Source organism: Rattus norvegicus, chromosome 13 (assembly GCF_021556685.1).
Source record: "Rattus norvegicus strain SHRSP/BbbUtx chromosome 13, alternate assembly SHRSP_T2T, whole genome shotgun sequence".
NCBI classification, from domain to species: domain Eukaryota; kingdom Metazoa; phylum Chordata; class Mammalia; order Rodentia; family Muridae; genus Rattus; species Rattus norvegicus.
The window spans coordinates 75,038,796-75,051,999 of NC_141546.1; the positions used below are offsets into that span (position 1 = coordinate 75,038,796).

At 40.8% G+C, this 13,204-nt stretch overlaps 1 protein-coding gene across 6 annotated transcripts in view; it reads right to left on the bottom strand.

Annotated features, from left to right (window-relative positions):
* Rabgap1l (RAB GTPase activating protein 1-like) overlaps positions 1 to 13,204 on the bottom strand; it is a 595,723-nt gene that overhangs the window by 9,415 nt on the left and 573,104 nt on the right. For all 6 annotated transcript variants that reach the window (NM_001401442.2, XM_087580933.1, XM_087580932.1 and 3 more), the window contains 3 exon segments: positions 3,155 to 3,226; positions 7,022 to 7,105; positions 8,926 to 9,030. In NM_001401442.2, the coding sequence (NP_001388371.1) occupies positions 3,155 to 3,226; positions 7,022 to 7,105; positions 8,926 to 9,030 (261 nt within the window).

The window sequence follows — 13,204 nt, forward strand, 5'->3', positions numbered from 1 at the left end:
ATGGGCAGACAAAGTGTAAGTGACATGGCAGCTAAAAGTAAGAAATCCGAGTTCTCCACCTGGTGTCAGTCCTTATATACCATGATGGATTCATTCCATCAGCCCATGCTATATGCTGAAGATCCACTCTGTGGAGCTGCAGATAATGGTAATTCCCATCCAATATCCACCTCTTCTTTCTTAGTAATAGAACCCTGATTTTATTTGAGTTGGCAGCATGTCCAGATCAATGGTGATATTTCTTAGACTCCTTGTAGTTAAGTGTGACCGTGAATTCACTTCTGATATATAAGCAAAAGTGTGTTTTGGAAGGCCTCTCAGGGCTGGTTAGAAAGAGCCTACTCTGCTAGAGTGAGGCTGCTGAAGCCTTGCACCCCCTTCTCATCCCCCCACCTCCCCAGGCCAAATGCCCTGCCTTGGAATGTAGGAATGATGGGATGAGCTTCAGTTAACAATTATGTCTTATGACTTTGAGGATGGAAGCCTTGGGGTAGAGTGAACAAGAGGGGCACATTTTCAAGGTAATGGCGTTATTTATTGCTAGGATAATGTGGACATGGTTCAATAATGACCAAGAATCTATGGCTCTAAAATATGGTCTCTTTTGTATTTAAGCCAATGATCTTTTGGGTTAGTTATATGTATTTGGAAGTAAAGCACACACAGCATGCTGTGGTAAAATCTGTATATGGGCATGTTTGTTGTGCTTACAGTATAGAGGATACACTGGAGACACCACAGCATTATAGACACTAAAGAAGCAATCTGGCACATCATACCATATGATCAGATGCTGAAGCACCATGGGAGGCTACTGACCAAGAATATAGATTAGAGTCTAACTCTGGATTCAAATCCCATTTCTGCTGCTTACCAGCATTGCAATTCAACCAATGAGCCATCCATGGGGACCTCCTTTCAATCACTGGAAGATACTTCCTGTCTGTTTCCTAGGGTTGTTGTAGGGCTACAAGGATGGAGGCCCATAAAGCTTTAGGACAGCACAGAATGGTGCAGACAACAGGCATTAATAAGAGCAGTCACTCTTCATTGTGCAAGTTCACCTTGCTCTTTTAGCATGGCAATTACCGTTCATTAGCTGATTTTTTTTTCAAAAATGTTATGTTCATTGGTGTTTTGCCTGCATGTATGTCTATGTGAGGGTGTCAGATCCCCTGTAACTGGAGTTACAGAATGGTGTGAGCTGCCATGTGGGTACTGGGAATTGAACCCAGGTCCCTTGGAAGAGCAGCCAGTCTCTTAGCTGCTGAGCTGTTTCTCCAGCCCCTCAGGAACTAACTTACCTTTTTATTTTACTCCATTACTACTTAGCACTTATTCTAATGAATAACTAACATGTTGACTCTTCATTCGCACTGTTTTTCTTTTTTAATATTCTTTTAAATCCTTCACTCTAACTGAATTCTATGCGTCCTGCATTAGTCCCTAAAGCTCTCTGGCCTGTAGGTTTTGTCTTTTCTACATCTCTGACTGTCAGTGTGATCTACTGCAAAACTGTCCTCTGTTTCCTAAGTGATGTTTGTTTATGTTGGTGTGTGCAACTTGTCTTACAGGGAAATCCCAAGCCTTTTTCCATTGTAGTTTTATATCAAAATGATAGTTAAATGCTGTATGCAGTAACAGTTTCTCACTAAAACAATTTCTATGTGTTTAATAGAAATTATTGCTTGAGTTGAATTTCCACAAAGATTTTAGTTCAAGACTCCAACCAAGACGTATCATTACTTGTTTTGGTCAAATGTACAAGTGGATCTAGAACTTACAAAAAAAAAAATAGAAAATGCTAAGTAGAAAAAGAAATGAAAAGGTACACCAGACAGAGAAAAAAGTCACCCTAAAATTTTGTTAGATTTAGGAAAAAAGACCACAAACCTTTTCTAATAACCTCAATTAATGTTTTGTAATATGAAGTAAGAAAAACTGACTTAAAATGTAAGGACCGGTTCCTGCTGTATCATCCCCCAAATTAATCTAAGTACTCTATATACATTATCTTATTTACTCTCTAAAGTTATAACATGGACAGTGTTCTATTTTGAAGAAAAATTTAGGATTAGAGAGTTAAATTTTCAACCCCATTAAATGCTAATCTGACTAGGACACCCTTATGAAACCTGAATATGTTCAGATAGCAAAATATCTGGTAAAATAACACTGTATTGGTATTTGTAACAATTTATTCAAGGCTTGTGAGACGGCTCAGCAGTTAAGAATATTAGTTGCTCTTCCAGAGGTCCTGAGTTGAATTCCTAGCAACCACATGGTGGCTCACGACCATCTATGGAGGGATCTGATGCCCTCTCTGACATGTAGGTATACATGCAAACAGAACAGTCCTATATTTAAAAAATGCATACAGAAATACATTTAAAAGGGAATATAGTGTATGTTGATGCTATTGAGAATACCAATCCATTTGGTGTACTATTGTTTTTATTAGTTCTTTGGAAACCACACAGCTGGTTTTAATCATATTCACTGCTCCCATTACCTTTATTTCTAAGAAACAAGCAATCCCTTTTCTGAAGCAAAGAAATCACATAGGAGTTTTACCCACCAGGGGGCAGCATAAAAATAGCTGGTATACCTTTCCCTGAAAAACATTAAAAATTGTCTTCCAGTTCAGTGTTTATGGGCTTCATGAGTATGAGAATGTTTGAGTTCTAATTCTCATGCTTTCTCTTGGACTTTTCCTTCTGTTTGTCTTGTCTAAGTCCAATGTGACAGTTTTTGTTTTCTCTTATTATATTTTACTATGTTATATTTTATTATTAAAATAAAAATATTTTTTGCTGAATCAAGTGTTTTTCCAGTAGTACTTGCCATTCAAGAGACTGTCAGAATAATTCTGCAGAAGCCAAATGGAAGCCAGTCAATTTGGACAACAGTCAGATGGGTTCCCACCACCCAAGGAGACACATAACTCATGACTCATATAGTCCCTTCTTTCCTACTACCTTGCCTCTGAAGTCTCATGTTATAGGAACATTAATATCAGGAAAGACATACCTGGGATAGGAAAGAGGACCAATACACTCTCCCTAGTGTCTGAGTGTATTATACAGAATGTGGAGAGGGGTCTCTGAGGATGGCTTTGGAAGAAATTACATCACAGAGGTAGCCCATGTCTTACCTTTACTGCTTCTAGCTCCTCCTTGCTGGCTGCTTGCTGTTTCTCCAGCCTGGTACTTAACTGAGAACATATCTAAAGACAGAGAAGAGAGTTTCTTTACCAGAAACAGAATAAATGGTGACTTAACAGTTTATCCATTCGCAAAGCCCTCTGATCCCAGGAGATGCTTTGCAAATGAGCAGCACTGCAAACAGTCGCTTTTGAAGTGAGCAGAGGCCCTGTGAGGCCCATGTGTGAAGCATGACTTGATCAGGAGAGACAGGCAGCACAGAAATGGGTTCTTGCTGTCACAAGCTTTCACTGGCTGGCAATAAGGAATCCAGAGCCTCCTGTGGAGCTGCCGATCACATCTCTATTGAGAATCTACTTCATACAGGGTATTATACGAGGAATTCAGTGACAAGAATTCTGACTAGCAACAATTCCCACTGGGCTATAGATATCTCTTTTCCATCATAAAAGTTTCCTTACCTATCCTAGTGAATAAAATGTTTCAGTTCACTTCATGACTAAACAGTGCTATGCTACAGTAATTAAATGAACACAATAGGTGTGCAGGGTCTAGAACTGAATAGGACTTGGCCAGTAGAAAGCACATATCTAATAAAAATCTATTTAATGATTGATTCTGAAATAAGGTGTTGGTAAGTACTGAGAACAAGTAAAGGAAATACTTTCCAGGGTGAAAATGTTTTTAAAAAGTAGAGTGTCCAAATCTATTGTCTGAAATAAGAATCTTTTCTTTTACAAAAATGAATGAAAATAAATCTTAAACCATATGAAACAAAATAGAAACATGAATGAAAAGGAAGAGATGTTAAATTTCAATGTATACTCTGGACTCGTAACATGTATAACCCACCTAGATTTATTTATGTATGTATACATTTGTCTGAGTGCATGTGTGTGTGCCTGGTGTCCACAGAACTCACAAGAAGGCACTGGATCCTACAGAACTGGAGTTACAGAGGGCTGTGAGCCACATGTGGGCACTGGCAAATGAACCCAGGTCTTTTGTAAGAGCAACAAGTATTTCTAACTGATGAGTCATCTCTAGCCCCTCCAATAAATTTAAAAGTGTCTGGATAAACGGTCAGGGCATCATAGAGACAGTTGAGCAAGCTCCAAGGACCTGAGTGCATAGCCCATGTTTAAAGCCTAGGAATACACTGTGCACCTGGAATACACTGGCCACCTGTAGCAAAATGTGTCAATTAAAATGTATTTGCATGTAATGACAGATTACAGGACTCGCAAACTTCATGTTCCTTGTGCTGATTTCCATCTAATCACTCCACAAACATCTCAGAATTAGCTTTGCCCTTTCTAGCAAAACCAACCAACTAACCCAAAACAAACCCTGAGTTTCTTCTGTGTAACTATTACTATTTTGGCTTTGGAATCTACTTCTCATTTTTAGTCTGAGCTGTGTTCTGTCTCTGGACCTCTCCCACTGGCTCTGTATTTCTCACCACATCTAAACACTGCCAATAGCACATCCACCAGTAGCTACTTTTGCTCAGAAAATCCTGTTTGAAACAAAATACAAACCCCAATTCTTCAGCCTGACCCAGCCTAGCTGTGGATTTTTATTTCACATCTATAGTTGAATCTCTTGCCAAATGAAATGCTTTTCTGTTCACTAATTTACCTCTGTTCCTCTCTCTTCTCACCATTTTCCATTCAGCATTCCTCCAGAGCCACACTCCAAGTCTCTCCCAGCCTTTGAAGTGCAGGTCAAACCATAACATGTTCAGAGGGTTTCCTGCACTTGCTCGGGGAGCATATACACTGACAGGAAGACATTCTTCCTCACTCCCTCTGTACAGTGGGTATATTTTATTCTCCTGAAATAATCATCTCAGAGGCGTACCGCTTCAGTCTTCTAATTAGGGCCTACCCTGGAAGCGTCTAGGCTCCATGTTACAATGTTTTCAGCCTCTGAGAGTTACTGCTAAATAAGGCCACTCTTTACTAGATCTCTCTGAACTCTGGCTGGCTGGTTCAGCTCAGCTGCTCTGGCTCAAACTCCTCTCCAAGCTGACTGACTCAACCTGCCCTCTTCCCCTCTGCCTCTCTTGAATGAACTGCTCTGCTTGACTCAAACCAACTTTAGTAATCTGTTCTATCTTTTAGCTCCTCCTGTCTTCATCTACGTGTCTTCAGTCTGTCTCTGTGAAACACTCCCTGTAAAACTGTCTCCTATTGTCCTTTCTCTCTCTGCACTGCTGTCTTCCATAACTTCTCTTTCCTTTCTCTTCTGAGAGTTGGGCATATCCTATGCTGTCAAATTTTCCTTGGATTTGTCACTTTGTCTGCCACTCAATTAGAGATCATTTTCAAACATGGGTGCTTCCTTCTACAAACTAACTTTACTTTCACTGTTAGGGATTAAAGGTGTGTGCTAAGGGCTGAGCCATACCACAACTAAAAAAATTTTTTTCAATAAGTAACACAATCTTAGGGTTCACAGTGTAATCAAGTATTCTGCAAAAGTTCCTTATGTCTATGTTACGCTGCCATTCTAAGAGAAGCTTGAGGGCAGAGTGAAAGCAAACATTTGTAATAATAGCACTAGAGAGCTGAGGCAGAAGAATTAAGGGTTTCAGGCACCTTAAAAGAATATTTTTAAAAAACACAACAAAAAATACTTTCTGGAGGAGAAAAAGTAAACTAATTCATTCTATGATTCCCGTGGAGTATCAAAAAAGCTTCACCACCAGAAAGCATCAAATAAACACTCTGCTATCACAAAAAAGTGGATGACAGCTCTGAAACCTTATTTTGACATGAACAGGAGGGATATTTACACACACACATGTATGTATGTACATATATGTGTATGTTTGTATGTACATATGTGTATGTATGTACACATGCATGTTTATGTAAATGTGTATATTTTTATATATGTCACATTTATGCATTTATTACCATGGATCTACAACCTCAGCCCTGAGATAGCTTTATAAAAAGATGTTTCTAATGTATGAATGGACTAAGATCTTCCTAAAAAAATAATAGAAATTACATAATTTACCCCCTTTAAATATTTATTTATATACCATTTGTTTATATAATGATGTATATACACTATAATTCTTATCTTTAGTTAATATAAAGTTTGTTTTATATTTTTCTGCGTGCAACTAATTTTTTACAAAACATTTCATTTATATGCATAAAAACACTGTATAAAAATGCACATATGAGATAGGAAATCCTCTGATCAGAAAGCAGTAAATGGCACAGTAAATCCTAAAAGCCTAGAACATAAGCATTCCACTCGAATCCTTCTTAGGACGAGGGGTCCTTGCCATATCTAGCTACCAACAAGCACATGAAGATACAGCAGAACCTGCAGTGAAAGCTCTCCAGGACCACCCTGCTGATGGAGCTAGGAACACCTTCAGGGACAGACAGCTCTCTAGTAAAGAAGCATTCTAAAGTCCACAGACACTTTTTGGCCAGTACTGATTTGCAGTGGGCAAGTCTATATAACCAGCCTTGGGTGACCATGAGAGCTAATCAAAACACTCCCCTAGCCACTGCCCATTTAATATAGTTCCTAAGCTTTGCAAAGAAGCAAATGTTAAGTAGTGTGACCTACTAGAGAAGAATCTCATGGGACTGTTTTCTATTTCACAGGAGCTACACAACATTAAAAACCCCAACAGTTTGTGCTGGTCAACTAAGTGCCTCGAGTCATCAGCCAGCAAATCCAACGACTACTGCCTACTTCAGAGTAGAGAGTAAGTAACACACTGATCTCCATAAACCTTCTCTGGAAACAACAAACAAAATATTGTAAGTAAAAGTAATTGCTTTTGTAGAAAAAAAAATGAAAAGCCCGCAGTGGCACATTACCTGTTTATACTCAGCAATGATAGCTGTCGTCTTCTTTATTTCATACTCTGCCTTTTCTAGCTGTTTCCTGAAGACTTCTTTTAGCTAAAAAAATTCAGCACAGTCAAACTTGGTATTTTTTATGATTTTTTTAGATTTTCAGTATGTGTGTGTGAGTACATATGCATGTGTGCCAGCAAAAGTCAGAAGAGGATGCTGGCTTCCCCAGATCCAGAGTTACAGCTGGGTGTGAGTCAGCCTTGGATGCTGGGAACGCTGGTCCTCTGTAAGAGCAGCAAGTGCTCTTAGCTGCTGAGCCGTGCCTCTGGGCCTTCCATCAACATGTTAATCAATTTCCATAAATATCTACATTCAAGTCTTCTTGGTCATCAGAGTTTAGAGCCTACCACTTACAGAGATGAAGATGGCTTTCTATTCTAAAGAGTGGAAGGCACACAAGGGCCTATGATAAAGGGCTTCTGCTTTCCAGGTACTTGATAAGTGTATTGCTGAGTGTCAGTTCAGAAGCTGGCCTTATTGTAAGTCTACAACAAAGTGCCAGGGCGATACTGTGTTTTAAGTGTGCTACTCTTAATGCTATACTTTGGTTTTCCTGTCTACAGCCCCCATGGCTGCTGCTATTGCAGGGGTAAGGGCTTTAGGGCCAGGAAGGAATGGAAGGTAAGAGGTCTTGAGCAGGACTGGAGGTTCAAGGGGCCAGACCAAAGGAAAAAAGTGACACAGCTCAGGGTATGAGTTTCAGTCAGTGACATGCTAAACTACAAGCACTGTATGTGCAGCCGCATTACAGTTTTGCCAGCAGCTGTAGAATTCTAGGTTAGAAGAAGGTTAGATCATGAAAGGTGCAGGTACTGGGGCTCTGCTAAGTTGTTGGCCACACAGGAATGAAGGCAAACAGCCCAGCTCTGGTGAATCTTCACTATATACACAGAGTAAGAAGATGAGTTACTAGGGCTGGAGAGATGGCTCAGCAGGTAAAAGCATAATGTTCTTGGAGAGAACCTGAGTTTAGTTCCTAGCACTCAGGTCAGGAGACTCACAACTGCCTGTGACTCCAGCTCTAGGGGATCCAACACTGTCCTCTGGCCTCTGTGGGTACACAACCATACATGACATACCCACAAAGACACACTACATAAAGATAAAACAACCTTTTAAAAGAAACAAAAAAGATGAATACTTCCTATTCATAATTTGAGATACAGACATGAAAATAATCTTTTTAACACATTTCAATGGAAAAAGAATCACAGAATTTTTCTTCATAGACTTTGGAAGGTGCTAATGACATGTGTAACTTCACTGACACTTTTCTCTGGCTGTTTGGATGAAGGCCTTTGAAATCCTTGAGAATAAATTCAGTTTATATTTAGCATTACTGAATTTTCCTTAGAAGGAAACTCGCTCATGATTTCAGAGGACTTCTCCCTCTGGAAGTCAGTGTGTCCTAAGCAGGAAATGTCATCTCCAGAACTGCAGTGTGACTCAGGAAACTGAAGCTACAGATGAAGGCCACAGCCTCTGTCAGTGTCAGGAAGAAACCACTGTAGGTCTCCAGTTCCACAGCATGCATAGCCACTTCAGGTGACATCATGATCTTGCAGACATGGCAGAAAGTTTCCAGATTCATCAGGGCTCTTGGATCATAATTTAAAGTCACTAAACCTAGACAAGGCTCAACCTTCCTGCTAGACATCTCAGTGGAGCAATCTCCTAAAAGACGTTCAAAAGCCAGAATTACCGCTTAACATTCCCCTTGGTTTGGGGGTGGAGGTAATTCTCTCATTAATTAATTAGTTCATTTATTCATTCATTCATTCATTCATCCATCCATTCATTCATTCACAATATCAACCACCTTCCTGTCAGTGTATCAACACAGGAAAGCCTGCCTGAGCCTTTACCTGGGCAGTCTCCTCCTCTTGCTTCCTCTTCTCCTCCTCGGTCTCCACCAACCTCTGCTTGGTAAAGAGGAGCTCCTTACTCAGCACATCAGCCTTGTCCTCCGCCTGCAGTTAAGAAACAAGACAGCCGTAAAGAAGGGGATGGAATCCACATGCTCAGTTTGTTTTTGTTTCCAGTCTTAAAAATGATTATTTCAGGTCATCTATTCTCCTTCAGCTGACCTTCAAGGTGGCTTTTTTCTCCAGCCAATTTTATGCAGCCATTTGGTTCACATTAGTCCTAATCTTTACAGAACAATAATTTATAGCTAATAACACTGAGGTTTGGAGAGATCTGGGCTTAAATGCCCAATACAACAAGCATGATTTGGATTTGGATTGGAATGATATTGAAGTATGTGTTCTTTCTAAACACTTCTAGCACATATTTCACATGTGCCAAGAGCACATACTCTGCATAGATGGACCTGTCAAGTAGGGGAGAGTCATCCTCTAACAGAAGCCTTAGTTAGAAGCACATGGGAAGGACCCAGAGAAGACAAGTACACAGATTGACCCCCATGGACAATATTAGGCAGGGAAACTTGAAAGGCAGCTGGGGTACACTGGCCCACAAGAACACTCACATAGTTCTGTGGGCAGAGTGAGAAGAAACTAAGACAAAGAATCCATGCGAGAGGCTATGAGAAGCTGAAGCTTGTACCAGAAATCTAAGCAGCCAATACTGTGCTTCTAGAAGATACAGGAAGAACAGCTCAAAGAGAGTACCTTCTTGTTAACTTGGATATAGAACCAAAATTAACTAAAATTCCCCTGTATATACTTAGTGTAGCTAGCCTTGTCTATTTGTACTCTGAGGTCCTAGCTTAACTCTGGTTCCAGCCAAGCATTCTCACCCCAGAGAACAAGCCAGCCTCACTCATTCCCATCTAAACTACCTCTGCTGTTTGTCCCTCCCACTACACTCCTGCCTTGTGGTACGTTGTATGTGGGACTTACATGTCTTACCACCACACTTTAAACACCACGAGAAATCACATTTGCTTTTAACTTGTCCCTGGCACCACAGCCACCCTGGGGAGAGGGGTAATTTTCTAAGTGGTTAGTGGATGAAGGCACTGGGCAAGCAGACTGCTTGCCAGGAGGTGGCAGAGGGACACAGGATGGGTTTAGCAGAGAAGACCCTGAGGCAGAGGAAACCATCCATAGTTAAAAGTAGCCAAGCATTATCCAGGTAATCATGCATGTTATCTGGGTGGCTTCTGTTTGTGGCATCTTTTCCACATGTCTAGATGGCACGGCCAGCACAGTCTGCTGGTAACTGCAGAGAAATGCAACCCAGTGTCTTATTCTCACTGCCTTCCAGTTCCTGCCGCTCCATGTTTTAGTGACAAGAACTGTCTCTAGAGCCTTCAGGACTATTAGGTATTTAAAGTGAAAAGGTTCCTTAGGCATCTTAAAGACTCACGGCAGCAGGATTGGGAGTAGTGATGGGTCTCACTAAACCATACATGTGTCTACAAGGCCCTCAGTTCAATCTATCACCACATAAATGGGATTTGGGGGAGCATGCCAGCAATCGCAGCACCGAGCAGGTGGAAGCAGGAGAATAGAGACTTTAAATTTTATTCTGATGCATTCAGTTTTAGGTGGGAGGGCAGCAATGACTGGCTTATTAGCTAAAGACACTGGCCACCAAGCCTGACAACTCAAGTTCCATTCTGGCAAATGGAGAGAACTCACCTCTACATGTATGCTGTGAAACATGCACACTCTCATAAACAACATAACCAATGAATTAATACAAAGAAGATTTTAAACATTAGGGGAAAGGTCAGAAGAGCAAATGGGCATGCTAAAATTAGAGGTGGACCCAAAAATCCAATTTGCAAAAACTGTTAGTCCAGTAAGTTGTCATGAACTGTGAGGATCTCAGAGAACTCGGGAGCTCACCACGAATCCCAAGAGCTGCTATCCAGATGACTGAGGTGACTCACCAAGCAAGAGACCTTGATGCGTGTTCACAACACGGTGTATCAGAAGAACCAACTATGCTCAAGTTCTTAAACCAAATTTGCCTCCCACTGGGTCCAGCCCTACCTGAGAATATTGACTTCTGACAAAAAAAAAATGATAACGACAGCTTCTTGCCACAATGCAGCAAACTTTACAATTTAAAGGGAACAATCCCAATATGAACAGTAGATGAAAAAAAATGTTCTAAAGATCTGATATCTTCAAGAGAGATAACTTAGCTTTTAGTCACCTTGAATACTATCCTATGAATACAATGCTATTGCTATGCAGTCTTTAGTGGGAAGCTCCTTGAAGGAATCTTGTAGCGCATCCAGCCATTTTCTGGTTTTGGAAACTATAACCAACAGAAGCCCTTCTTCACAAAATATTCATGCTGAAGACCCTATCATTTTTATGTACATGTTTTCTACTGAATAGTCATTGTGAGGCTGATAAAGTGTCAACATACACAGAGCTTGTGAGCTCTGCATGCAAAGAGTTCCACAGTCTTCCAGGAGACTATTCCAAGTGTCTCCTCTATGTTCAACAGTGAAGTAGAAGCTACTCTCCTGCCCAACAAAGTAGGACCAGGTCTCCAATGACCTGACTCCTATAAAAATGGGTTCTGCAGCTGGGTGGTAATGTTGCATGCCTTTAAATCCAGTACTGGGGGCTGAGGTGTAGTGTGGAGGCAGGCAGAGCTCGAGGCCAGTCTGGTGGACAGAGTGAGTTCCAGCAAAGCCAGAGCTACACAGAGAAACCTTGTCTGGAAAAACCAAAAACAAACAAACAAACAAACAAACAAATAAGAGAGGTTTATGGATTTTTGTATAGCATTGCCTAAAATGCTCAACAAGCATAATATAAACAGATTTACTCAAATTCTACCTTTGAACCAAAATCATAAAATCGTCATTATAGGGGTTGGGGATTTAGCTCAGTGGTAGAGCACTTGCCTAGCAAGTGCAAGGCCCTGGGTTCAGTCCCCAGCTCCAAAAAAAAGAAAAAAAAAGTCATTATAATCTGATGGTCTGAACAGAACATCGTCAAGTCCTCAGTCATAATGCTCATTGCTATTTGAAGTTCAGGTCACGGTTGGCTTCTGTGACATAAATACAAGACAGAAAAGGGGACTACAATACCTGCTTAATCACAGCCAGGTCAAACGTTTGAGTGAACAGGGATGAGGATCTACACAAATGATTTCTGATGGAACCCATTCAGCCAGTTGTTTGATTTAGAACAAAACAAAGCAATGTGCCTCTCTGGATCTGTAGCTTCTGGCCTGTAGTCAGAAGGAACTCAAACATATCCTCCATGAGAAAATACTGATTTTATCTTTTCTTTCTTGTTCCTTGAGGTCAGGGAACAGTGGGGAGGGCCCAGACACACTGAGAGGAAGATGCTTCTTTGATCAGTCTGATTGCTAAGATCCTCTCTATAAGGAGTCTAAGGGTGAGTCATGTTGAAGTGCCTTTGCGGCCTAGGGCATTCAGGATGCTGCACTCCAGCAAGGACGGGGAATTACTTATTCTGAAAACTACCTCCTCAGCACTTACTTACTTCACACACAGCCTCACATACGCCACCATGGTGTTTGTTAACGTTTGCTGTTTGGATTAAAGGACTAGATTCTGATATACTGAAAGCAAAGGTCCTGGGCAAACAGGAGGAGCAAGCCCAGCCAGTCTGTTAACTCCTGGGCTGATGCACTTCCCTGAAGACCAGCAAGCCAGAGGCTGCGTGACAAGGAAAAACCTCCTGTTGGGGCACAAACTGAGAAATCAGAAGTTAGGAGGTATGCATGAAATAACAGTTTTTATTCCTTCTTCTATATAATTAGCTACAAAATAAAGGTCCTAGGATATCATTTCTAAAAGGCAGAGGGAGGCATAGAGATAACAAACAGGAAGTAAATAAATAAAGGGCTGTGTGTGCATGTGCGCACATGTGTGCATGCGTATGATGTATTGAGGACAAAAGGTTAATTAATGCCTTGTCTCTTCCTCAGAGCTCACCAATTGGGCAAACACTATAAATACTGAGCCATCTCCCTGCCCCTACACTCCTTTCTGAAGGAAAGGATACAGTATCCACATGAAGTACAGAGGTATGCAATAATCAGTTTCTTTCCGGAAAACCCATAATAGCAATCATTTCAGACTAATCCACAAAAGGGATTCTCTTGTAGGTAAGATGACTTTTGAAGTAATATTCGTTTGTTTATAAAGTCATGTGTTCTTATATAGAATGCATATTGTTT